Raw genomic sequence first — 25,193 nt, forward strand, 5'->3', positions numbered from 1 at the left:
TAGGTTGTCTTCCCAAGGGAGTTTTCCTTTCGTTCTTTTTTGTTTTTACCTCAGTGTTAGTGATGCTATAATTCTTTGTTCAGCTAAGTCAGCCGATGTAAGATCATTGCCAATTGTTCTTGTGAAGTTTGCTGCCCCCTCCATGCCACCGCCCTGTTCTCCTGCACCTGTGGCAGCTTCTGTTTGGCACACTGACAATAGCCTTTCCCTTATGAGGGTTTGGTCCTTTCCGAGAGTGGTTCAGTTTCTGCAGCACTCTCTGCCTCTGTTCCTTCGGTCTTGCTCAGACGGATGAATGAGGGCAGTGGCAGTCTGGGTTCCTTCGGGTGTACCAGTCAGGGGATCCCTTCGGGGTGAACCCAGAAACTAGCTTCGTCTACGTTTCACAGGTAGTACTCAATGCTGACCTTCAACTTGAACAATGCTTCTTGATGGGGAGCAGAGAGCGCTTCCTAGAGGTCTGCTTCCAGGTGTTGGACAACTTTTACCTTCTGAGGGAGTTAACCTCCACCAGGTGTTGAGTTGTGAAGGGAGAACTTCCTTTTATCAGCTTCTGTCCAGCAACCTTACTACTTGCGGGGAGAAGGGCTGACTGCAACAACTCATCACTCAGCTGCAGACTCATCGCCAAAGACTGCGCTTTCCCCCTTGCTGAGCCGACTCTTCCTTCGGTGGAGGAGGAAAGTCCGAGACAAGCCTCCCCTGCGGGTTCTCCCTAGAGATCCCATTCTAGTCACCATCTAGAGACCATCTAGAGACCATCGTAACTCTCTGCTGACGCCTTCAGAGCAAGTCTCCTCTGTGAAGGAACCTTGTCGCCGCTGACGAGTTCCGCATGAGGATCGTTATTCTTTCTTGCCCAGGGAGCTCAGTTCTCATCGACGCTCTAGACATTCTCTTTCCCCTGCGGTAAGGAGGCATCTCGTCAGTCCTTCTAAGGACTGACAATCACTGCCCTCTCATGCCAGATGTTTGCCTCCTGGCCCTCGTCATTCGCCTTTGGGTGATCGTCTCTCATCACCTCGTGGTTCCTTGCCAGCTTGTGACTTTCACACTCAAGCTCTCCACCATAGGTCAGCTTGTGTTAGTCACTTGGAGGGGCTTGAGAGTCTCAGTGATGAGGTGGGCAATGGTGGTGGGGTGATTATCTACCTTGGCAGGTTCATACATACCACTAACGCCAATTCTGAGAGACCAGACTAAGTCTGGACCTCTATAAGCCTACTTCTTTATTTCGGTTTATCCTCTTGCTCTATCCGAATTTTGTTGACCATTATTAGAACATTGATCACTTTTTGTATATGCTTCAAATTTAGACGCCATCACCCTCTGGCAGACCCCATCGGGTGCAGACTTAGTCAGTTAAGAGTCGAGCTCCAGTGATCCGGTTTTAAGCCATTTCATATTTGCAGGTAACGGATGATGCCAGGCATTAGAGTTGTTGATGGGAGGGGTAACTACCCCCATTGACCAGTGTACACTCACCTAAAGAGAGGCAGCCTTCTCTAATTGAGGACTGGTCCCCGCTGAAACCTCTTCTCATGTTGAGCCACTTGGGATAGGAGGACTGAATAGCCGGCTTGCTCCTTCTTTGGAAACCAACCCCTCTGGTGACCTGGAAAATACGAACATGGAACTCGGTATTGACAACTCCAACTCAGGTTCTAATGTTGTAGCATTAGAACCTTATTCATGTCATGTAAAGAATAATTATAAAAAAATATTATAGAAGAAGAGAGAGAGAGAGAGTAAGAAATGATGACAGGACAGGAAAATATAGAAAAGCATGATCACTATGAAGAAGTGAATTATGAAAATTGTTTTTATTTTGGAATTTGAAAAGAGAAGCTATGAGCATGTGAATGTTTTAAAGCTAATAGGGAAATAGTTAATATATGTGGAGGGCTGCCAAAAATTCTTCCCCAGGAAAATGGAAATCTCTTGATAGAGACACTATCCACAATACATAGCGAAAGATTAAAAACACTTTTAACATTGGATGATAGTTAAATGCTTTTTGCACCCAATTTTCAACCAGAGTAGGGATGTGATATATTCTCCAGAATTGCTAGACATAGAGGAAAAAGAAATTGAGGATGAAGTGAAAAGTCAAGGAGTAGTGAATGTGGTTAGAATATGAGAGAGAGTTGGAGAACGTGTTCCTCTTGCTACTTTGGTTGTAACATTTGATCAATGTAGACTACCTAATGTTATTAAAGCTGGTTGGCTATATTTGAAAGTGAAACCATACATCCCTTCACCATTGCGATGTTATCATTGCCAAATTTAGGGCCATTTAAGCCAGAAGTGTAAGGAAAAACTAAAAAATAAGCCAGCTGTGTGCCAACTCTGGAAAAAATAGTCATCGACCATTGCATAAAAAATTCAAGTTGTTGGGGAAGCACACCCTGCTACATCTAAAAGCTGTTTGTTCCCATACTAACAAACCTTCCACTATTTATTTGGATATTACCTTTAGCGTAGCTAGAAGGCAGCCATTATATTTTAAGTGTGAGGTGGTAACCCTACCTAACCACTACAGTGGGTAGGTAGGTGGGGTGCTGGGGGCTACCGAGCCACCTATATCTACCCATGGTTTAGTGAACCACATCACTTTTTATTTTTGGCTGGTAAAGAGAGGAAGTCTCCTCTCTCTCCCTTCAAGGCTTAGCCATTTATCACTACTGTATTTCATTATGCTCATTCTTTTCTTTACAGATATGACTTGGGGGTTCTACACGACGCCTTTCAGGAGGGTTGACGTCGAAGGGGATGACATGTATCAGAACCTAAGAACAGTACTTGGCCTTTCCAGGGATATCGTGGCCAAGCCTTGGTAGGTGGCCGTGCTATCTGGCTTTGGCTTCCTTGAGGAAGGCCCTGGCCTTATCCAAATCCCAGCAATGACTATCACCAGCTTCTTCCTCCCAGAATTATTTAACCTGGCCTTGCCCATTCTTGCCTCTCCTAGGCTGAGTCGAGGACCGATGTTTTGAGATGTAGTGTGGTAAGAATGCAGAGGTATGCTTTCCGTGGTCAGTATAGGGATGCTTTGCCGTTCATATTACCTCTCCATTTTCCATCAATATATCTTCCAAGTTCATTGCACCAGAAGTCTTTTATAACCTTCTCAAGTCTTTTTCTGCTGGCTGTTCACTAGTAGGGAGCTCGAGTCCTTACTCCTCTTAGCTGAATTGCTACTTTCTAGAATGTTTAACTGGAAATTTTGTTCTATACTCAGCCTTCAGAGCAAGAGACTTCATGCTTCTGGGGACTCGTCCCAAAAGTGCCTCATCAAAGTTAAATATAAATTTTTCAATATTAATCTTACCCGATGATCATGTAGCTGTCAACTCCGTTGCCCGACAGAAATCTACGGTCGGGATACGCCAGCGATCGCTTATACAGGTGGGGGTGTACTCACCAGCGCCATCTGTGGTCAGGTACTCCAGTACTTCTTGTCAACAAGACCTCAATTTTTCCTCTGTCGTGCCACCGGCAAGACCTACATGGATACGCTGTTGATTTTGGAGTCTTTTGTTCACGATTTGGTGAAGTATTTGCTCTGAAATTTAGCCTTCGCTTTACAGGAAGCTTTAGCCTTAGCTTAGCAAGCTTTTGGTATTAATTTGATTCATTGGTTAACGATCTTTGCTTTACTTTGGAATTCCCCCTTTGACTACTTCTAAAATTCAAGATGTCTGACCATTCCCAAGTTCCTAAATACAGGCGATGTAGTGTTAGGACTTGTAATAGGCGTCTTCCGAAGGCCTCTGTTGATCCTCACACCGTATGTTCCAATTGTAGGGGAAAATCCTGTCAATTGGAAGATCGATGTGGGGAATGTGCTGGGCTTTCGGAATTCTTATTTTAATGAATTCCTCAGATATACTCGTAGGTTAGAGAAGGAGAGAGATAGGAGGAGTTCTTCTCGCTCTTTGGATATTTCCTCTCCCCGTGCCCCTCAACCTTTTCCTTCCCCTGTGGTGGTGACCCCCGAACCTGCTACGAGTGCTCAGCCTGCAATGGCTGATATGTTGCGTGCCATTCAGGCTCTCGGTGATAAGGTGGAGTCGTTGGTTAGTGACCGCAATCAGCTCTTGGCAGATGTCAGAGAGCTGAAAGCGAAGAGTGCAGTGGGAAGTGTTAGTGCAAGTGCTGTGCATAGTGTCAGTGTCAGTGTTGCGCATGAGGATACATCTGTGCGTGCCAGTCGTCCTCCCAGTCCGGGACCTCTTGCAAGCTCCCAAGCCCAGGGGAGAAGCAATGTCGAAGGACCAAAGGGTTCGGCAGGCCTTGATCGGCGCACAGATGTATCCTCAGTGGTTGCGGACGTATCTGCTAAGGATCGTCCCTTCCACTCCCAGACGAATGAGCCCTTACATTCCTCGTCTGTGGAAGAGGTTTCCAGGAGGAAACGGTGGACTAAGGTCTCACGACCGCTCAAGCGTAAAGTCCCTTCAGAGCTAGTCCAACGGCCCAGGTGTAGCCACTGGGTCAGTTCGGACTCGCCGCAGTCATCTGATGACTGCACACCTCCCAAGAGAGGTAGAGTGGTCCCTCAACAGGCCTCTGCTCCAACCACAGTAGACCCTAAGTGGTCCATGCTGCAGACTATGCAGTCTCAGCTTGCGGCTTTTATGCAGGAGTATCAGGCAGAGAAGGTTAACACCCCTCCTCCTGTGAGAGCTCCTCCACCGTTGCGCAGTCCTCACTGCCAGACGCATGTTCGTGCTGCACCCTCTGCTTACATGCGTGAGCTGCCGCATCGGGATTTGCCGGGTTCCAGCACTATGCGGCATTCTCCTCAGCCCATGCAGCATGCTCTGCAGACCTTACAGCATGCTCCGCATTCCATGCAGCATGAGCCGCATTCCATGCAGCATGAGCCTCATACCATGCAGCATGAGCCTCATCCCATGCAGCATGAGCCGCATGCCATGCAGCATGAGCCGCATACCATGCAGCATGAGCCGCATGCCATGCAGCATGATCCGCATGCCTCACAGCATGCTCTGCATACCACACCGCATGCTCCTCAGCCCACCGCAGACCCTCCCTCACACCGGCCCTCTGCTTTTGTTGTTGCCAGCTCACAGTCTGTCCAGCAGAGGCATGATGATGGATCCGCAGGTACGCATGCACCCGTTCTGCAGGATTCAGCCGTTCAGCTTGCTGCTCTGCCTTTGCCTCTTACAACTCAACTGTCGGGTGAGGAGGCTTCTGAGGATGAAGCTGCTCATCTTGATGATCCTCATTCTGATGTTGAAGGACACAAGTCTTCGCCACCCTCCTTAGACTTCCGCAAAGTCCTTGCTTTGTTCAGAGAGTTGTACCCTGAACACTTTGTGTCTGCAACCCCTCGTTCTCCTCCCTCCGAGTTTGCTCTGGGCATGCAGTCTACTGCGCCTGCCTTCACCAAGCTTGTTCTTGCCAGATCTTCAAGGAGAGCTTTGAGGGTTATGGGGGATTGGTTGCAGTCCAAGAAGCAACTGGGAAGGACCTCTTTTGTGTTTCCTCCTCCCAAGCTGGCTTCTAAGTCGGGCGTCTGGTATGCCACGGGAGAGGAACCTGGCTTGGGGGTTCCTGCCTCTGCCCAGGCCGACTTCTCAAGTCTGGTTGACTCTCCCCGCAGGTTGGCTATGAGACGTTCGAAGATCTGCTGGTCCTCTTCAGATCTTGATCACATGTTAAGGGGAGTCTTTCGTGCCTTCGAGATATTCAACTTCCTCGATTGGTGTCTGGGAGCCTTAAGCAGGAAGACTGCCCCTTCTGACAAGGACTCAGCCATGCTGATCATGTCCAGCATGGACAAGGCAATAAGGGATGGGTCTGGCGAGCTTGCGGCTTCTTATGTATCAGGGGTCCTCAAGAAAAGAGAACATCTGTGCTCCTTCTTATCTGCTGGTATCACCCCTTGCCAGAGGTCAGAGTTACTTTTTGCTCCTCTGTCCAAGTGTCTGTTTCCGGAGGAGTTAATTAAGGGGATGGCTGCCTCTCTTCTCCAGAAGGATACGCATGACCTCATGGCTTCTTCTGCACGTAAGGCTAAGACCTTACCTTCCGTGACTAAACCTTACCGCCCTCTAGCAGTTGATACACCTGCTTCCAGGTTCATCCCGCCCTTTCGTGGCAGAACCTCCAGCAGAGGAGGTACCCGTGCAGACAGTCACCGTGGCAAGTCCAAGAAGGGTTCCAAGTCCACAAGAGGCAAGTTTTGACTGCCCTCCTCTCCAGACAGCTGTAGGAGCCAGACTCAAGACCTTCTGGCAAGCTTGGGAGAGCAGAGGTGCAGACGCTCAGTCTGTGATGTGGCTGAGGGAGGGATACAGAATTCCGTTCTGCCGCAATCCCCCTCTAGCTACATCTCCCATCAACCTCTCTCCCAACTACAAGGAGAAGGACAAGAGGCTAGCGTTGCAACAAGAGGTGTCGCTCTTGCTACAAAAGGAGGCAGTGGTCATAGTCCGGGACCATCAATCCCCGGGCTTTTACAACCGTCTCTTCCTGGTAGCCAAGAAGACAGGAGGTTGGAGACCGGTGCTGGACGTCAGTGCGCTCAATGCTTATGTCACCAAGCAGACGTTCACTATGGAGACGACGAAGTCGGTCCTAGCAGCGGTCAGGCAGGAGGACTGGATGGTCTCGTTAGACCTGAAAGACGCATACTTTCACGTCCCCATCCATCCAGACTCCCAACCTTTCCTGAGATTCGTCTATGGAAAGGTTGTGTACCAGTTCCAAGCCCTGTGTTTTGGCCTAAGCTCGGCACCTCTTGTGTTTACGCGACTGATGAGGAATATTGCGAAATTCCTTCACTTGGCAGACATCAGAGCCTCCCTCTATTTAGACGACTGGCTTTTTTAAGAGCTCCCACAAGTCGTCGCTGTCTGGAGAATCTCAGATGGACTATGGATCTGACCAAGGAACTGGGCCTCCTGGTCAATTTAGAGAAGTCCCAGCTCGTCCCATCCCAGACCATTGTTTACCTGGGTATGGAGATTCAGAGTCGAGCTTTTCGGGCTTTTCCGTCGGCCCCAAGGATCAACCAAGCCCTAGAGTGCATCCTGAGCATGCTGAGAAGAAGCCGATGCTCAGTAAGGCAGTGGATGAGTCTAACAGGGACACTTTCATCGCTGGCCCTGTTCATCGAGTTAGGGAGACTCCACCTCCGCCCCCTTCAGTATCATCTGGCTGCTCACTGGATCAAGGACATGACGCTAGAGACGGTCTCAATTCCTGTTTCCGAAGAGATGAGGTCTACTCTAACGTGGTGGAAGAACAGCATTCTTCTCAAGGAAGGTCTTTCGTTAGCTGTTCAGACCCCCGACCACCATCTCTTCTCGGACGCATCAGACTCGGGCTGGGGTGCGACATTGGACGGACAGGAATGCTCGGGAACATGGAATCAGGAGCAAAGAACACTCCACATCAATTGCAAGGAGTTGTTGGCGGTTCATCTGGCCTTAATGAACTTCAAGTCCCTCCAACTAAACAAGGTGGTGGAGGTGAACTCCGACAACACCACAGCCTTGGCTTACATCTCCAAGCAGGGGGGGACTCATTCGAGGAAGTTGTTCGAGATCGCAAGGGACCTCCTCATTTGGTCAAAAGATCGAAGGCTCCCGCTGGTAACGAGGTTCATTCAGGGCGATATGAATGTCATGGCAGATCGCCTCAGCCGGAAGGGTCAGGTCATCCCCACAGAGTGGACCCTTCACAAGAATGTTTGCAGCAGACTTTGGTCCCTGTGGGGTCAGCCAACCATAGATCTGTTCGCTACCTCGATGACCAAGAGGCTCCCATTGTATTGTTCTCCGATTCCAGACCCGGCAGCAGTTCACGTGGATGCTTTTCTGCTGGATTGGTCCCATCTCGACCTGTATGCATTCCCGCCGTTCAAGATTGTCAACAGGGTACTTCAGAAATTCGCCTCTCACAAAGGGACACGGCTGACGTTGGTTGCTCCCCTCTGGCCCGCGAGAGAATGGTTCACAGAGGTACTGCAATGGCTGGTCGACGTTCCCAGGACTCTTCCTCTAAGAGTGGACCTTCTGCGTCAACCTCACGTAAAGAAGGTACACCCAAGCCTCCACGCTCTTCGTCTGACTGCCTTCAGACTATCGAAAGACTCTCAAGAGCTAGAGGCTTTTCGAAGGAGGCAGCCAGAGCGATTGCTAGAGCTAGGAGGACATCCACTCTCAGAGTCTATCAATCTAAATGGGAAGTCTTCAGAAGCTGGTGCAAGGCCAATGCAGTTTCCTCAACCAGTACCACTGTAACCCAGATTGCTGACTTCCTGTTACATCTAAGGAACGTTAGATCCCTATCAGCTCCTACGATCAAGGGTTACAGAAGTATGTTGGCAGCGGTTTTCCGCCACAGAGGCTTGGATCTTTCCTCCAACAAAGATCTGCAGGACATCCTTAGGTCTTTTGAGACCTCTAAGGAACGTCGGTTGTCCACTCCAGGCTGGAATCTAGACGTGGTCCTAAGGTTCCTGATGTCATCTAGATTTGAACCGCTCCAATCAGCCTCTTTCAAGGACCTCACATTAAAAACTCTTTTCCTAGTATGCCTAGCAACAGCTAAGAGAGTAAGTGAGATCCACGCCTTCAGCAGGAACATAGGTTTCACATCGGAAACGGCTACATGTTCCTTGCAGCTCGGTTTTTTGGCTAAAAACGAGCTTCCTTCACGTCCTTGGCCTAAATCGTTCGAGATCCCTAGCCTATCCAACTTGGTGGGTAACGAGCTGGAGAGAGTACTTTGCCCAGTCAGAGCTCTTAGGTACTATCTGAAAAGGTCAAAACCCTTACGAGGACAATCAGAAGCCTTATGGTGTGCTGTTAAGAAGCCTTCGCTACCAATGTCTAAGAACGCAGTTTCTTACTACATCAGGCTTCTGATTAGAGAAGCTCATTCTCATATGAAGGAAGAAGACCTTGCTTTACTGAAGGTAAGGACACATGAAGTGAGAGCTGTGGCTACTTCAGTGGCCTTCAAACAGAACCGTTCTCTGCAGAGTGTTATGGATGCAACCTATTGGAGAAGCAAGTCAGTGTTCGCATCATTCTATCTCAAAGATGTCCAGTCTCTTTACGAGAACTGCTACACCCTGGGACCATTCGTAGCAGCGAGTGCAGTAGTAGGTGAGGGCTCAGCCACTACATTCCCATAATCCCATAACCTTTTTAACCTTTCTCTTGATTGCTTTTATTGTTGTTTTTGGGTTGTACGGTCGGCTAAGAAGCCTTCCGCATCCTGGTTGATTTGGCGGGTGGTCAATTCTTTCTTGAGAAGCGCCTAGGTTAGAGGTTGTGATGAGGTCCTTTAGTATGGGTTGCAGCCCTTTATACTTCAGCACCTAAGAGTCGTTCAGCATCCTAAGAGGACCGCTACGCTCAGTAAGGAAGACGTACTTATTAAAGGCAGAGTAATGGTTCAAGTCGACTTCCTTACCAGGTACTTATTTATTTTTTATTGTTATTTTGAATAACTAATAAAAATGAAATACGGGATACTTAGCTTCTTTGTTAACATGTATACTGGTCTCCACCCACCACCCTGGGTGTGAATCAGCTACATGATCATCGGGTAAGATTAATATTGAAAAATGTTATTTTCATTAGTAAAATAAATTTTTGAATATACTTACCCGATGATCATGATTTAAATGACCCGCCCTTCCTCCCCATAGAGAACCAGTGGACCGAGGAGAAAATTGAGGTCTTGTTGACAAGAAGTACTGGAGTACCTGACCACAGATGGCGCTGGTGAGTACACCCCCACCTGTATAAGCGATCGCTGGCGTATCCCGACCGTAGATTTCTGTCGGGCAACGGAGTTGACAGCTACATGATCATCGGGTAAGTATATTCAAAAATTTATTTTACTAATGAAAATAACATTTTTCTTTTTCAATATCTATGTCTTGTACACCCAGTTGGGTGTGGGAGGGGAGGAGTAGTTGCTTTTGTTATACAAGATCTTACGACGATGTTGATAAGTTAAAGTCCTTTGACTGGCCAGACAGTACTGCATTGTATCCTTCTCTCTGGTTATGGTTCATTTTCCCTTTGCCTACACATACATCTGACAATGTTGAGATTATCAAGCAATTCTTTGCCCAAGGGGCTAACTACTGCACTGTAATTATTCAGTGGCTACTTTCCTCATGGTAAGGGTAGAAGAGACTCTTTAGCTATTGTAAGCAGCTCTTCTAGGAGAAGGACACTCCAAAATCAAACTACTGTTCCCTAGTCTTGGATAGTGTCAGCCTCTGTACCTTGGTCTTTCACTGTCTTGCGGTAGAGTTCTCTTGCTTGTGCGTACACTCGGCCACACTCTTCTATCGTATTTCTCTTCCTATTGTTTTCTTAAAGTTTTTTATAGTGTATATATGAAAGATTCATTTTAATGTGGTTACTGTTCATAGAATATTTTATTTTAATTGTTGATTACTTCTCTTGTAGTTTATTTATTTCTTTATTTACTTTCCTCACTGGGCTATTTTCCCTGTTTGACCCCTTTGGCTTATAGCATCCTGCTTTACCAACTAGGGTTGTAGCTTAGCAAGTAATGATAATGATGATAATGACAATAATAATGATAATAATAATAATAATGATAATATTGCATTAACAAAATCCGTCAAAGGGGACTGGCACTAGGTCTATAAGGGACACGGGGGAAATGCAGTGGCACTTCCTGTCAAACTCTTAAGTGCCTCAGTTTCGATTCCGAAGCAGAGGTAAGGCTCTCCACAAAGTTTGTTGGTACACCGTTCTGGTTTGAACCAGCTACATGGCATTATGCTGAGTCGTACGGAAATCAGCTACAGCATGGGCTCCATCTTACTCTACCTCCAGCACCAATCTGGGGACAAAGAGAAGGGGTGAAGTCAAAACATTCTTAACCATCTTTTAGGCAAGCAAACTTAGAGGCACAAATCACACTCCCATTGAGGTCACAGAGCAATGCTCTCAGACCTTGGGTTATTTGTCGATATGTCAGTGATCGGAGCACTATTTTTATTAGACTGGATCTGTAAGAAGTAGTTCTCCCCAATCCACCTTTTACAAGGAAGCAAAGATAGTGGAATGAATACCTATCCTTTGGCCATCATGCACCATGTATTTCATTCCAGACTGCTTCTCTGCTTAGGGAGAGAAAGATTCTTTTATCAACCAAGTACTGTACCAGGCACATAACCAGGTATCGACCTGGCCCTATCAGCCTTCTCATCCTTATGATGGGCTGTTAGAAGGCTGCTGGGTCATCTCCTTTGTTCCCATATGGAACAATGGAGAAAAGAATTTTCAATGGAAGAAAAAGAACCAATCAGTTGGATTTTAAGGGATTGTCTACCCACTAATAAATGATTCTCCCTATCTTAAAGGACGAATGGTATGTAAACGTGTAGCAACAAATAACAAAGTTTTAAAGTGCTGTATTAATGTATTACATGAGCCGATAGTCTTTGACCGAAGAGTGGGCGGGAATACCTAGTCCATGGTCACCATGTCATTAACTACCTTGTTAACAATTTCAATAGATCCACTACTCAAGCTATATATATGAGATTTGTCACCATCAGGGCTGATATCAGGGAGAGAAGGAGATTTTTTAGTGAAAGTTCTCGAGTGTGAACTGTTTGTGATACACATCCATGTCTTATAATCTTTTGTAGGATATACAAGTGATTTTAACCTTATGATGGTTGTTATTAAAGCTTGTAATGATAATAATAATAATCATAATCATAATAATGATAATAATAATAGCGATAACGATAATGATAATAATGAAGTATCTGGACATCATCATCTGTATCACTTGGCATGTTTTTGACGTATAACAACGTCATCGTAGCGAAGGGGTTAAACTTTTCAAATGCTTTACCTTAAAGTATTTTTTCAGTCTATGAGGTATTCAGTGTGCCCTTTGAATAGTTTCCAGGGTTAACTGATAATAATTGTTTCCTATTATAAAATTATTAATTTCATACAGAACTCTTTCCAATTTACAGCTTATATGTGTGACAAAGGTTGCATCCCAACCAAGGAAAGTCACTCTACTAACTAACTGCAGCACTGCACTCCTTCAGATTGATTCAGAAAGTGGTATTTGCCCTTTAGTTAGTAAAATAGATATTGGTTAGCATCCATGAAACAAAATTTTTGCTTTAGAAAGTGGTATTTGCCCTTTAGTTAGTAAAATAAATATTGGTTTGCATCCATAAACAAAATTTTTGCTTTAAAGATTATTTTTGTATTTTTTTTTTTTTACAGAATATGTATTACCAAGTTGGTGACATAGTGTCTCTGATAGATGTTGATGGAGGAACATACTATGCTCAGATTCGTGGGTTGTTACAAGACCAGTATTGTGAGAAGAGTGCTGTCCTTACCTGGCTGATACCAACCAAAGAATCTCCACCACCTGAAGAAGGATTTGATCCCTCTACATATATCATAGGTTTGGCTCTTTCATTTACATTTTGGTTTTGTTTATTTTCCTAATCTAATGATAAAACTTAGTTATTTAGTGTATTTGTTCTTATTCAATTACAAGCCTTTATTCTCTAAATAGGAGTATGAGTTCAGTGCAAGCTGGAACAGCCATTAAATTGTTAACGAGGTAGTTATAACTACCGACATGGGTGCAGGAAAGGCCTGCCTATCTGTCAGTCAGCTAGGCTAACACTTTTGACTTGGGAGATGGAGCTGGGGGGAGAGTGATTGCTCCCCGCACTCTAGTTTTGGGGTGTTTGAATGTGCGTGGATGTAGTACGATAGAGAGTAAAAGATGTGAGATTGGAAGTATGTTTAGAAGTAGAAGGATGGATGTATTGGCCTTGTGTGAGACAAAGATGAAAGGAAAAGGTGAAGGGATGTTTGGTGAAATGTCTGGTAGAGTGTCTGGGATTGAAAGGGGAAGAGCGAATGAGGGTGTGGCGTTATTGCTGAGTGAATGGATGACAGGTAAAGTAGTGGAATGGAAGGAGATATCATCTAGGTTAATGTGGGTAAGGGTTAGGTTGGGTAGGGAATGTTGGGCGTTTGTCAGTGCGTATGGGCCAGGTAGTGAGAAAAGTGAAGAAGAGAGGAATGAGTTCTGGAATGAATTAACTAGGTGTGTAGAAGGACTGGGTAGAAGGAATTATGTAGTTGTTATGGGTGACTTAAATGCTAGAGTGGGCGCTGGAGAGGTAGAAGGTGTCATTGGGAAGTATGGCGTACCAGGTGAAAATGAGAGTGGTGAGAGACTGGTAGACATGTGTGTTGAACAAGAGATGGTAATAAGTGCTAGCTTCTTTAAAAAGAAAGATAAAAATAAGTATACATGGGTAAGAGTGGCAAATGGAAGAGTAGTAGAAAGGGCATTAATGGATTATGTGTTGATAACTAAAAGAATGTTTGGAAGATTGAAAGACGTGCACGTGTTTAGGGGTATGGCTAACGGTATGTCTGATCATTTTTTGGTGGAAGGAAAATTAGTTGTAGCAAAAGAGTGGGGGAATAGAGTAGGTGGATGTAAAAGGGAGCTAGTGAGGATTGAAGAGCTAATAAAACCGCGGGTAAAAAGTAAACATCAGGAAAGGTTGAAAATGGCATATGACGAGGTGAGAGTGAGAGAAACTGGTAATTTAGAGGAGTGGAAGTTAGTAAAAGAAAATTTTGTTGGGATTGCAAGTGATGTATGTGGCAAGAAGGTTGTTGGAGGCAGCATGAGGAAGGGCAGTGAATGGTGGAATGAAGGAGTGAAGGTAAAAGTGGAAGAGAAAAAGAGGGCTTTTGAAGAATGGCTGCAGAGTAATAGTATAGAGAAGTATGAAAAATATAGAGAGAATAATGTGGAAGTAAAGCGCAAGGTACGTGAGGCAAAGAGGGCAGCTGACCTGAGGTGGGGTCAGGGATTGGGTCAGTCATATGAAGAGAATAAGAAGAAGTTTTGGAAAGAAGTGAAGAGAGTAAGGAAGGTTGGCGCAAGAATTGAAGAGACAGTGAAAGATGGAAATGGAAGGTTGTTAAAAGGAGAGGAGGCAAGGAAAAGGTGGGCGGAATATTTTGAAAGTTTGCTGAATGTTGAGGATAATAGGGAGGCAGATATAATTGCTGTTCCAGGTGTTGAGGTGCCAGTGATGGGAGATGAGAATGAGAGAGAGATTACAATAGATGAAGTGAGGAGAGCACTAGATGAAACGAGAGTAGGAAAAGCATCTGGTATGGATGGTGTGAAAGCTGAGATGTTGAAGGAAGGGGGTGTGACTGTACTTGAATGGTTGGTGAGATTGTTTAATATGTGTTTTGTGTTGTCAATGGTACCAGTAGATTGGGTTTGTGCATGTATTGTACCTCTATATAAGGGTAAGGGAGATGTGCATGAGTGTTGTAATTCAAGAGGTATTAGTTTGTTGAGTGTAGTTGGAAAAGTGTATGGTAGAGTATTGATTAATAGGATTAAGGATAAAACAGAGAATGCAATCTTGGAAGTACAGGGTGGTTTTAGAAGAGGTAGGGGTTGTATGAATCAGATTTTTACAGTTAGGCAGTTATGCGAGAAATATTTAGCAAAAGGTAAGGAGGTGTATGTTGCGTTTATGGATCTGGAGAAAGCATATGATAGAGTTGATAGGGAAGCAATGTGGAATGTGATGAGGTTATATGGAGTTGGTGGAAGGTTGTTGCAAGCAGTGAAAAGTTTTTTCAAAGGTAGTAAAGCATGTGTTAGAATAGGAAATGAAGTGAGTGATTGGTTTCCGGTGAGAGTGGGGCTGAGACAGGGATGTGTGATGTCGCCATGGTTGTTTAACTTGTATGTTGATGGAGTGGTGAGAGAGGTGAATGCTCGAGTGCTTGGACGAGGATTAAAACTGGTAGGCGAGAATGACCATGAATGGGAGGTAAATCAGTTGTTGTTTGCGGATGATACTGTACTGGTAGCAGACACAGAAGAGAAGCTTGACCGACTAGTGACAGAATTTGGAAAGGTGTGTGAGAGAAGGAAGTTGAGAGTTAATGTGGGTAAGAGTAAGGTTATGAGATGTACGAGAAGGGAAGGTGGTGCAAGGTTGAATGTCATGTTGAATGGAGAGTTACTTGAGGAGGTGGATCAGTTTAAGTACTTTGGGTCTATTGTTGCAGCAAATGGTGGAGTGGAAGCAGATGTACGTCAGAGAGTGAATGAAGGTTGCAAAGTGTTGGGGGCAGTTAAGGGAGTAGTAAAAAATAGAGGGTTGGGCATGAATGTAAAGAGAGTTCTATATGAGAAAGTGATTGTACCAACTGTGATGTATGGATCGGAGTTGTGGGGAATGAAAGTGATGGAAAGACAGAAATTGAATGTGTTTGAGATGAAGTGTCTAAGGAGTATGGCTGGTGTATCTCGAGTAGATAGGGTTAGGAACGAAGTGGTGAGGGAGAGAACGGGTGTAAAAAATGAGTTAGCGGCTAGAGTGGATATGAATGTGTTGAGGTGGTTTGGCCATGTTGAGAGAATGGAAAATGGTTGTCTGCTAAAGAAGGTAATGAATGCAAGAGTTGATGGGAGAAGTACAAGAGGAAGGCCAAGGTTTGGGTGGATGGATGGTGTGAAGAAAGCTCTGGGTGATAGGAGGATAGATGTGAGAGAGGCAAGAGAGCGTGCTAGAAATAGGAATGAATGGCGAGCGATTGTGACGCAGTTCCAGTAGGCCCTGCTGCTTCCTCCGGTGCCTTAGATGACCGCGGAGGTAGCAGCAGTAGGGGAGTCAGCATTATGAAGCTTCATCTGTGGTGGAAATGTGGGAGGTTGGGCTGTGGCACCCTAGCAGTACCAGCTGAACTTGGTTGAGTCCCTGATTAGGCTGAAGGAACATAGCGAGTAGAGGTCCCCTTTTTGTTTTGTTTCATTGTTGGTGTCGGCTACCCCCCAAAATTGGGGGAAGTGCCTTGGTATATGGATGGATTAATGCTTACCGGTGGAAACTTGAGAAATGAGATTGTGCCCTTGCAAGTGCGTAAAGTAGTGCGGCAGGTTAGCTTATGTCTAAGTGCCATTTTTCAATATTAATCTTACCCGATGATCATGTAGCTGTCAACTCTGTTGCCCGACAGAAATCTAAGGTCGGGATACGCCAGCGATCGCTATACAGGTGGGGGTATACACAACAGCGCCATCTGTGAGCAGGTACTCAAGTACTTCTTGTCAACAAGAACTCAATTTTTCCTCTGTCGTGCCACCGGCAAGACCTACTAATACGCCGTCCCTAACTGGATTTGTTTTCACAACTTTTTGGTGAAGTACACTGTTCCAGTTTTGAGCTTTCGCTATGCAGGGGTTTTATCTTCATTTCAAAACTTGAACTCGTTTTGGATAGATTTAATTATGGTGACGAAGAGAGTATGGACTCTCTTTCACTTTTAAATGGCCGACCCTTCCCTTAGACGGAAGTGTTGGTGACGAAGAGAGTATAGACTCTCTTTCACTTTTAAATGACCGACCCTTCCCTTAGACGGAAGTGTGTTTTTTTTGGTAATTTTGTTTAACAAAGTTATAGATTTATTTTATATCTCTCCGCCATTTATAGGCCTCTTCGATTAACTTTCCATTTATTATAAACTTATAAAAATTAATTTTTATGTTTGTTTATATGCAACCTTTCCTAATAGTAGGCGGTCCTTACTTGGAACCGAAGTTAATTAACATTGAGCCCGTCATATCGTATTTCCTTTTAAGAATTTATGCTATTTTAATTTTAATGTTTTTGAAAGAATTTCTTTGATAGTCTCGTACTGTTTTCAAAGATGAACTAACGTTTAGTTTAGTCTCCGCAGTTGTTGACGTTCAGAACGTTCAACATGCGCTCTATCGTTACGATAGAGAGAGAGTATTTCACGGTTTCACGTTGCAGTAAGAGTAAACCGATTCTAGCGTTTCGTTCATTCTTTCTTAGCTTAAATGGTTTTAATTCTAATAAAGGAACTTTTTATTTGGGAAACCTTTCAGTTTTTTTCCTTTAACAAATAATATGTTTTAACGATATATAATTGGGCTCATCTCTCAGGTTCTAAGTCAAGAGAGAGAGAGAGAGAGATAGAGACGGAGGGAGAGAGAGGAGAATAAACGTTTCGTTCAAACGGGTAACGTTGTTCTCGTTTTTTACTCTTCTCCCTAGTCGCTATAGGGGAAGAAGGTAAAACGTTTCTAGAGTTTTATTCTTGTTCCCAGGCTTTATGCGGTGAGAGATTTTAAACGTAGTTTATTTGATCTAGTGTTTAGTCTCTTTTCCAGCCACTGAATTCTTTATCTTTCATTATGTTTTTCTGTTACATTGTAAAACTGTTTTCGCAATTACTACCTTTTAATGAAGGATAGGATTGCGTGTTTCAGGTACAAATCACTTAAAGTTTCGAGTTCAGTGAAATAAGTGCAAACAGAAAATCAAAAGTGATAAAGTGATATGCGCAAAGTGTTACAGTGTTGCGTTCGAGGGTTCGTCTGTTCGTGCCAGTTGTTCACCTAGTCCGATACCTCTTACAAGCTCCCAAGCCCAGGGGAGAAGTAATGTCGAACGACTTATGGGTTCCACAGGTCTTGATCGACGAACAGACGTTTCCCTCCGTGGTTTCGGGTGTATCTACACACGTTGCCGACGTGATCACCCCACCCACACAAAGACGAGAGAGCCCATTTATTCTTCGTCTGCGGAAGAGGTTTCTCGCAGAAACCATGGACCAAATCTTGCAGCTTTTAAGTGCAAGTCGGTCCCTTCCGCGCAAGTCCAACGGCCTAGGTGTAGCCACTGGGTCAGTTCGGACTCGCTCCAGTCATCCGACGATTGCACACCTCCCAAGAGAGGCAAGGTGGTACCGCAACAGGCAGTAACTCCGTCTGTTGCCGCACCAGCTGTTTTAGACCCTCAGTCACAACGGACAGTAGCTCCGTTTGTTGCTGTCTTTCATAGACCCTAGTGGTCCATGCTGCAGACTATACAGTCTCAGCTTGCTCCTTCATGCAGGAGTATCGTGCTGGAAGGTTGACAATGCACCTGTTATTCTACAACCTTCCACGGTTGTGCGCTCAGCAGATACTGCGGCTGCCTGCTCCCACACTCCACCTGTGAGAGCTCCACCTCCGATGCGCAGTCGACCCTGCCAGACGCATGTTCATGCTGCACCCTCCATTGACATGCGTGAGCTACCGCATCAGCAGTGGGAAGGTGCTGTAGAGCTGCCGTGTTTTGACACAATGCGGCATGCTCCGCAACCCATGCGGCATGCTCCGCATCCCATACGGCATGCTCCGCAACCCACGGCAGTCCCTCCCACGCACCAACACTCCGCTTTTGTTGTTGCCAGCTCCCACATCCGACTGCAGAGAAGGTTGACGATGCACCCGTGGGCCTACACCTTCCACGGTTGTACGTCCGGCATGGCTTCCTGCTCCCACACTCTTGTTGTGAGAGCTCCTCCACCCATGCACAGTCAACCCTGCCAGATGTATGATGACTCCCACAGACACACGGAGCACTCCGTTGCCGTGCGTGAGCTACCACAAGCTGCCGTGTTTTGACACGGTGTGTCAGCCTCCGCACCACACTGTGGTTACCGCCACTCGCCCGCAGCAAACTAGTCAGTCAGGAGTTGAGGCTTCCCCACACAACTTTGGTTGTTGCCAACTCACAGACTGTCAAACAGTTACATGACGTTGCCTTCTGGTCTGCTACTAATACACCAGTGCTGTATGTCCTCACGCTCCTGTTGTGGTTGACAGTTCAGTTTTTGACAGTTCACAGACTGTCAAGCAGTTTCATAACGTTGCCTTCTGGTCTGCTGCTTTTGCACCAGTGAAACCCTCACTGAGATAACCTAGCTTTTCTCGGACATGGTTCCTGTAGATGGGAAAGTGCTGTTCTCCCTCCTTCTGATATTCCCTTGAGGACTCTGTCATTTGGAGAGGAGCCTTAAGCTGCTTAGCCTCCTATGAACTTTAATTAAAGCATAACATGCTTCCAGGGAGGGTAAATGGTTCCGCTTCAGTCGCTAACCCCGTCTGTTGCCACACCTGCTCCCATAGACCTTGGGCTTTGTTGCAAGACATGCAGTCCAAGCTTAGTCCTTGATAGGGGATTTTTTACGGAGAAGACCCTTCTTGCCAACGACCTTCCTACCGGTTGGTTGTACGCCCTGTTGACGCTGAGGTATCCTACTCACGTCCGCCAGTTGAGATGGTTCCTCCACCGGTGCGACCCAGTGTGGGTTGCCAGTCGCACGTTGACGTTAAGCTACTCTCGGAGGTGGTTGTGGACGTTCAGTGTGTCACTGGGAAGACGTTCAACAACCAGCAGAGGTGACTTGTTGTGACGCAGTGCGGCAACCTCAGCAACCCGATAAGGGGTTGTCTGCACTACCCAGACAGTCTAGACAGTTTCGGGTTGTCGCTGTTCTTCCTCGCATCCCCATGGTTGACAGTTCACAGACTGTGCAGCAGTACCATGATCTTGTGTCCGGCTCCGTCACGCATCCACCAGTGCGACCGGATTCAGCGAGTCAGACGTTGCCCACTCCGTTGCCGTTTCCTCATCAGTTTCGGATGAGGAACCCTCTGATGAGGACATGGCTGAACAAGACGATCAACCCCCAGCCCTGCTATCCATCCAGAAGATGCTGAAGAAGGAATACGGCCCTGTCAGGCTGTGGATGAGTCTGGTTAGGACACTGTCATCCGTGGTTCAATTGGTGTCACTTGGAAGACTACACCTCCGTCCTCTTCGGTTTCATCTAGCTCTTCACTGGAAAAGGACAAGACGCTAGAAGCGGTCTCGATCCCGGTTTCCGGAAGATAAGTCTGGTCTAACCTGATGAAAGGACTTTATCAACCTTTTATAGGGTCTTCCCCTGACTGTTCAGACTCCCAACCACGTTCTCTTCTCAGACGCATCGGACGTAGGCTGGGGTGCGACCTTAGGCGGTAGGGAATGCTCGGGATTATGGAACTCGAGTCAAAGGACAATGCATTTTAACTGCAAGAAGCTTCTGGCAGTACGTCTGACCTGGAAAAGCTTCAGGTCTCTCCTTCAAGACAAAGTAGTGGAGGTCAACACGGACAACTCCCTGCTTTGATGTTCTTCTCCTAGCAAGGAGGGACCTACTCTCTGACATGGTGCGAGTTCGCTAGTGACCTCCTCTCCTGTTCAACAGGTCTAGACTTTTCACTAGTAACAAGTTTCTTCCAAGGCAACTTGAATGTCTTAGCAGATTGTCTCAGTAGGAAGGGACAATAATTCCAACATATTGGACCCTCCACAGAGATGTATGCAAGAGACTTTGGGTCACCTGGGGCCAGCCAACCATAGATCTCTTCGCAACCTCGATGTCCAAGAGGCTCTCAATACTTTGCTCACCTATCCCGGACCCAGCAGTGGTTCTTTTAGATGCCTTTCTACTAGATTAGTCTCATCTAGATCTATATGCATTCCCTCCGTTCTAGATTGTCAACAAGGTACTGCAGAAGTTCGCCTCTCACGATGGGACAAAGTTGACACTAGTTGCTTCCCTCTGGCCCGCGAGAGAATAACTTACCGAGGTACTTCGATGGCTAGTAGACGTTCCCAGAACTCTTCCCCTAAGGGTGGACCTGCTACGTCTGCCACGCGTAAGAAGGTACTCCAAGGCCTCCACGCTCTTCGTCTCACTGCCTTCAGAGTATCGAAAGACTCTCGAGAACTAGAGGTTTTTCGAAAGAGGCAACCAGAGCGATTGTTAGAGCAAGGAGAACATCCACCCTTAGAGTCTACCAATCGAAGTGGGAAATCTTCCTAAACTGGTGCAAGTCAGTATCCGTATCCTCGACCAGTACCTCTGTAACTCAAATAGCTGTCTTCCTCTTATATCTGAGGAAAGAGCGATCTCTTTCAGCTCCCACTTTCAAGGGTTACAGAAGCATGTTGGCATCAGTCTTCCGTCACAGAGGCTTAGATCTTTCCAACAATAAAGATCTACAGGACCTCCTTAAGTCTTTTGAGACCACGAAGGAGCGTCGTTTGGTTACACCTGGTTGGAATTTAGACGTGGTTCTAAGATTCCTTATGTTAGACAGGTTCGAACCACTTCAATCAGCCTCCCTGAAAGATCTCACCTTTAAGACTCTTTTCCTGATATGCTTAACCACAGCTAAAAGAGTCAGTGAGATTCATGCCTTCAGCAAGAACATCGGATTTTCATCCGAAACGGCTACATGTTCTACATCTTGGTTTTCTAGCCAAACACGAGCTGCCTTCTCGGCCTTGACCAATATCGTTCGTTATTCCAAACTTATCGTATGGTTGGAAATGAACTAGAAAGAGTATTATGTCCTGTAAGAGCTCTTAAGTTCTATTTTAATAACCTTTACGAGGCCCGTCTGAAGCTTTATGGTGTTCAGTTAAGAATTCATCTTTGCCTATGTCAGAGAATTCTTTATCCTATTATTTTCAGACTGTTAATTCGAGAAGCTCATTCCCTTCTGAATGAGGAAGACCAAGCTTGGCTGAAGGTAAGGACATACGAAGTTAGAGCTGTCACAACTTCCGTGACCTTTAAACAAAATAGATCTCTGCAAAATATTTTCGACGCAACCTTTTGGAAAAGCTAATCAGTGTTCGCGTCTTTTATCTTAAGAATGTCCAGTCTCTTTACGAGAACTGCTACACTCTGGGACCATTCGTAGCAACGAGTGCAGTAGTGGTGGGGGCTCCACCACTACAATTCCCTAATTCCAGAACCTTTTTAATCTTTCTCTTGAAATATTTCTGGGTTGTCCGGAAGGCTAAGAAGGCTTCCGCATCCTGGTTGATTTGGCGGGTGGTCAAATTCTTTCTTGAGAAGCGCCTAGATTAGAGGTTGTGATGAGGTCCTTTAGTATGGGTTGCAGCCCTTCATACTTCGGCACCTAGGAGTCGCTCAGCATCCTAAGAGGATCGCTAGGCTCAGTAAGGAAGACGTACTTAAAAAAGCAGAGTAATGGTTCAAGTCGACTTCCTTACCAGGTACTTATTTATTTTATGTTTGTTATTTTGAATAACTGCTAAAATAAGATACGGGATACTTAGCTTCTAATGTTAACATGTATGCTGGTCTCCACCCACCACCCTGGGTGTGAATCAGCTACATGATCATCGGGTAAGATTAATATTGAAAAATGTTATTTTCCTTAGTAAAATAAATTTTTGAATATACTTACCCGATGATCATGAATTTAAGGACCCTCCCTTCCTCCCCATAGAGAACCAGTGGACCGAGGAGAAAATTGAGTTCTTGTTGACAAGAAGTACTTGAGTACCTGCTCACAGATGGCGCTGTTGTGTACACCCCCACCTGTATAGCGATCGCTGGTGTATCCCGACCTTAGATTTCTGTCGGGCAACAGAGTTGACAGCTACATGATCATCGGGTAAGTATATTCAAAAATTTATTTTACTAAGGAAAATAACATTTTTCCCCACTTTTTCTGTTTTTGAGGGGGGGTTGATTGGTCATAGTCTTCTCTCTATATTGAGTGTTGATCATGGCCTCTTCTTCAGTGGGAAGAGTTCTTGAAGAAAAAAAGGGCTGAGAAGGGTGTTTCATTGTCAGCTTTGGAAACCCTAAAGTTGATGTTGAAAAAGCTTTGTAGCTCTTTCTTCTGTCCTTTGGGAACCCAATTTGCTGTGTCTCTTGTGGGTTCTTCTCAGTCTTGGTCCTCAGGAAATACTCTTGGGAAGGAAGAAGACCGCAGCTTGCACTTGTAGCATTCCAAGGTCAACAGAACAGCATCTGCACACTAACCTGTAGGAAATTTAAGCATTCTAGCAGTGTTTGATAGGACACTCAGTAGTGCTGATGACTGAAAACACTACTGTTGTAGCATACATTGAAAGAAAAGGAAGAACAGTTTTGCGCAGCCTGTGCGAGTTGATGAAGCAAGTATACATATGGGCAGTGGACAATGCTGTAGAGCTATCAGCAAAATGCATACCAGACAACAAAAATGTAGTAGCCGACACTCTCGGTCATTAGGTGTAGTTTGTGGGATTAGAGTGGTCTCTGCAGTATATACTGGCACTTGCGGGGCAGAAAAACTTCTTGCCCTTTAGGGATTGCTGACCATCTTACGTGATCTTGTTTTGATAGAAGTGAATTTAGATGTTTGGCTGACATAAAACATGTTACATTCTGAACAAAGAATACTACAACATGTTTTTCAATATACTGTACAACTATATTCAAACACTACTTTTTTCAATGGGGCTATGACATCTAAGAAACATTCATGAAATGGTAATTAGAGTATTTTATTCATTGCTTCCTTTTTCCCTAATAGTATAATACAAAATATGTTCTTGGCTACATTCATACAGTTTTCTATAAATTATTTGGGATAGCAGAGATTAGTGGCTATTTCTTAAATTTTTGTAAAATCATCTTTTATATACTCATAGCTTCACATTCTTAGGTATAAGAAAGAAAAAACAGAATACATTGTTTTTTTAAATTACCTGAATAGAAATTTATATATGATAAGTTATTAGTAGCTTTTTAAACTTGGAAAATTGTAATTTATTGGCTTGTCTAACAATCAAAACTTCTAAACATGGGATACTGTTATTTTCTTCCCTTTTCATAGTAAACTTTGTGGATGGAACCAAGGAATTAATGATGGCAAATAGCAGTATCCTTTTTTTAAGAAGTTTTGATAGTTTGATAAGCTTAGAAATTTGCTTTACGGGGTTAAGGCTGTCAGATCGTTCTTTTGTTAAAGATAATCTTTTCTGGTTAAAAAATTAGTCACAGTTACAAGTTAGAGAAAAGATTTGTAATTTAAAAGTGCATGGTATTAGGAGTTCAGCTATATCGCTGAAATTTTGGAGGCTTCTGCTTTAGGACAGAGTTTTAGTCGCAGATCAGGGCTTACCAAACGGTATATTCTAAATATTATATTAAAAAAATCCTGGCTTCTATCAAGATCACTGGCCTGTAGTTATCATAGTAGTGGCTGAGATGATTTGATAAAAGTTGATTTCCTTTCAGTTTTATTAATTGATAAATTTATTTAGCCTTAGAGGTATTTAGAATAACCTTAGTTTTAAAGGTTACTTCAGATGTTCAAACTTGCAGTGAATGTTTCTTTGTTGAACAGGCTGACATGAGTCTCTTTTCATAGCTTATATATAACATATCTATTTGTTATAACGCGAATACAAAATTTGTTCTTTACGTAGAAGATAACGGTGCAAGCTGGAACACGGCTCTAAAACTTTTAACGAGGTGTCAACAACCGTACTGGTTGTTACCATTAGGTAGCAAAGAAGCAACCCCCCTCTCACTTACTACAACTCTACTTAGATTTCAGCTGTGGTTGAGAGCCGACGTTCTCTTCCATGCTCCTGGAACTGGCTTACATAATCTTTTTTGCTTTTTCTTTGACAGGTGTGTGCTGAGTGCAGGCTTGAAGATGCACAACATGCAGATTTGTCCTGGCATGAGCGGCACTTTTATGTTGAAAGTGGAGAAGGATCCTTACCGGCTTTGTCCTACATGTACTGTATAGGACACTCCTGCATGAGTGTTGAGAGCCTTTGGGGTCTTCCTCTAAATATGTACCCTCCCCTCTACCTCTTGTTCAACTTCTTCTGGCAGTTGATCGAGCAAGAGCAGTGGCCATTTAACCCTTGGGCAACCCTCCAGTCAGGAAGCTGTTTCTGTCTCCCCTAGTGTGGTAGAGGAAACCTTCCTCCCTTGGGGAGTCCGCATCCCAAGATGCTTTGCGTCCCTTGTGGTCTTCCTTTGGACTTTTGGGTACCCTGTTGAAGGATAAGCTACTGGATGGGTTGGTTCGTGGGGCTCAGCAGGACAGTGTTCCTTTTCCTGCCAGAGTTTGCTTCAGCATTTCTCCCTCTAGAGCCGACAGGTGGGAATCCCTCTTTCTCGATCTATTTCTCCACCCCCCAAACTTTTATCCTCTGTAGAAGATCCTCTCCCATAGTAGGATCTGCGGGGTAGTACTCAGGTGAGCATCCCCTAGTGTGCTCACCCCTCGGGGTAAGTTTGCACTCAGTGCGAGGACAGGCTCGTCTGTTCTTACCCCTTTGAGCCTGACAACCCTTCAGGGATTTTCAGCAGATGCCCTCTCAAGCATGAGGAGGGGTTGTCCTCATCTGGGAGTCCATCCCTCTAGGTAGCTCAGAAGCG

At 45.0% G+C, this 25,193-nt stretch overlaps 1 protein-coding gene across 1 annotated transcript in view; it reads left to right on the top strand.

Annotated features, from left to right (window-relative positions):
- LOC137642689 (GATA zinc finger domain-containing protein 1) overlaps positions 1–25,193 on the top strand; it is an 81,909-nt gene that overhangs the window by 42,043 nt on the left and 14,673 nt on the right. The window contains exon 3 of the mRNA XM_068375471.1: positions 12,294–12,480. Coding sequence (XP_068231572.1) covers positions 12,294–12,480 — 187 coding nt within the window. The remainder of the gene's footprint in view (positions 1–12,293; positions 12,481–25,193) is intronic.

This window comes from Palaemon carinicauda, chromosome 6 (assembly GCF_036898095.1).
Source record: "Palaemon carinicauda isolate YSFRI2023 chromosome 6, ASM3689809v2, whole genome shotgun sequence".
Lineage (NCBI taxonomy): Eukaryota > Metazoa > Arthropoda > Malacostraca > Decapoda > Palaemonidae > Palaemon > Palaemon carinicauda.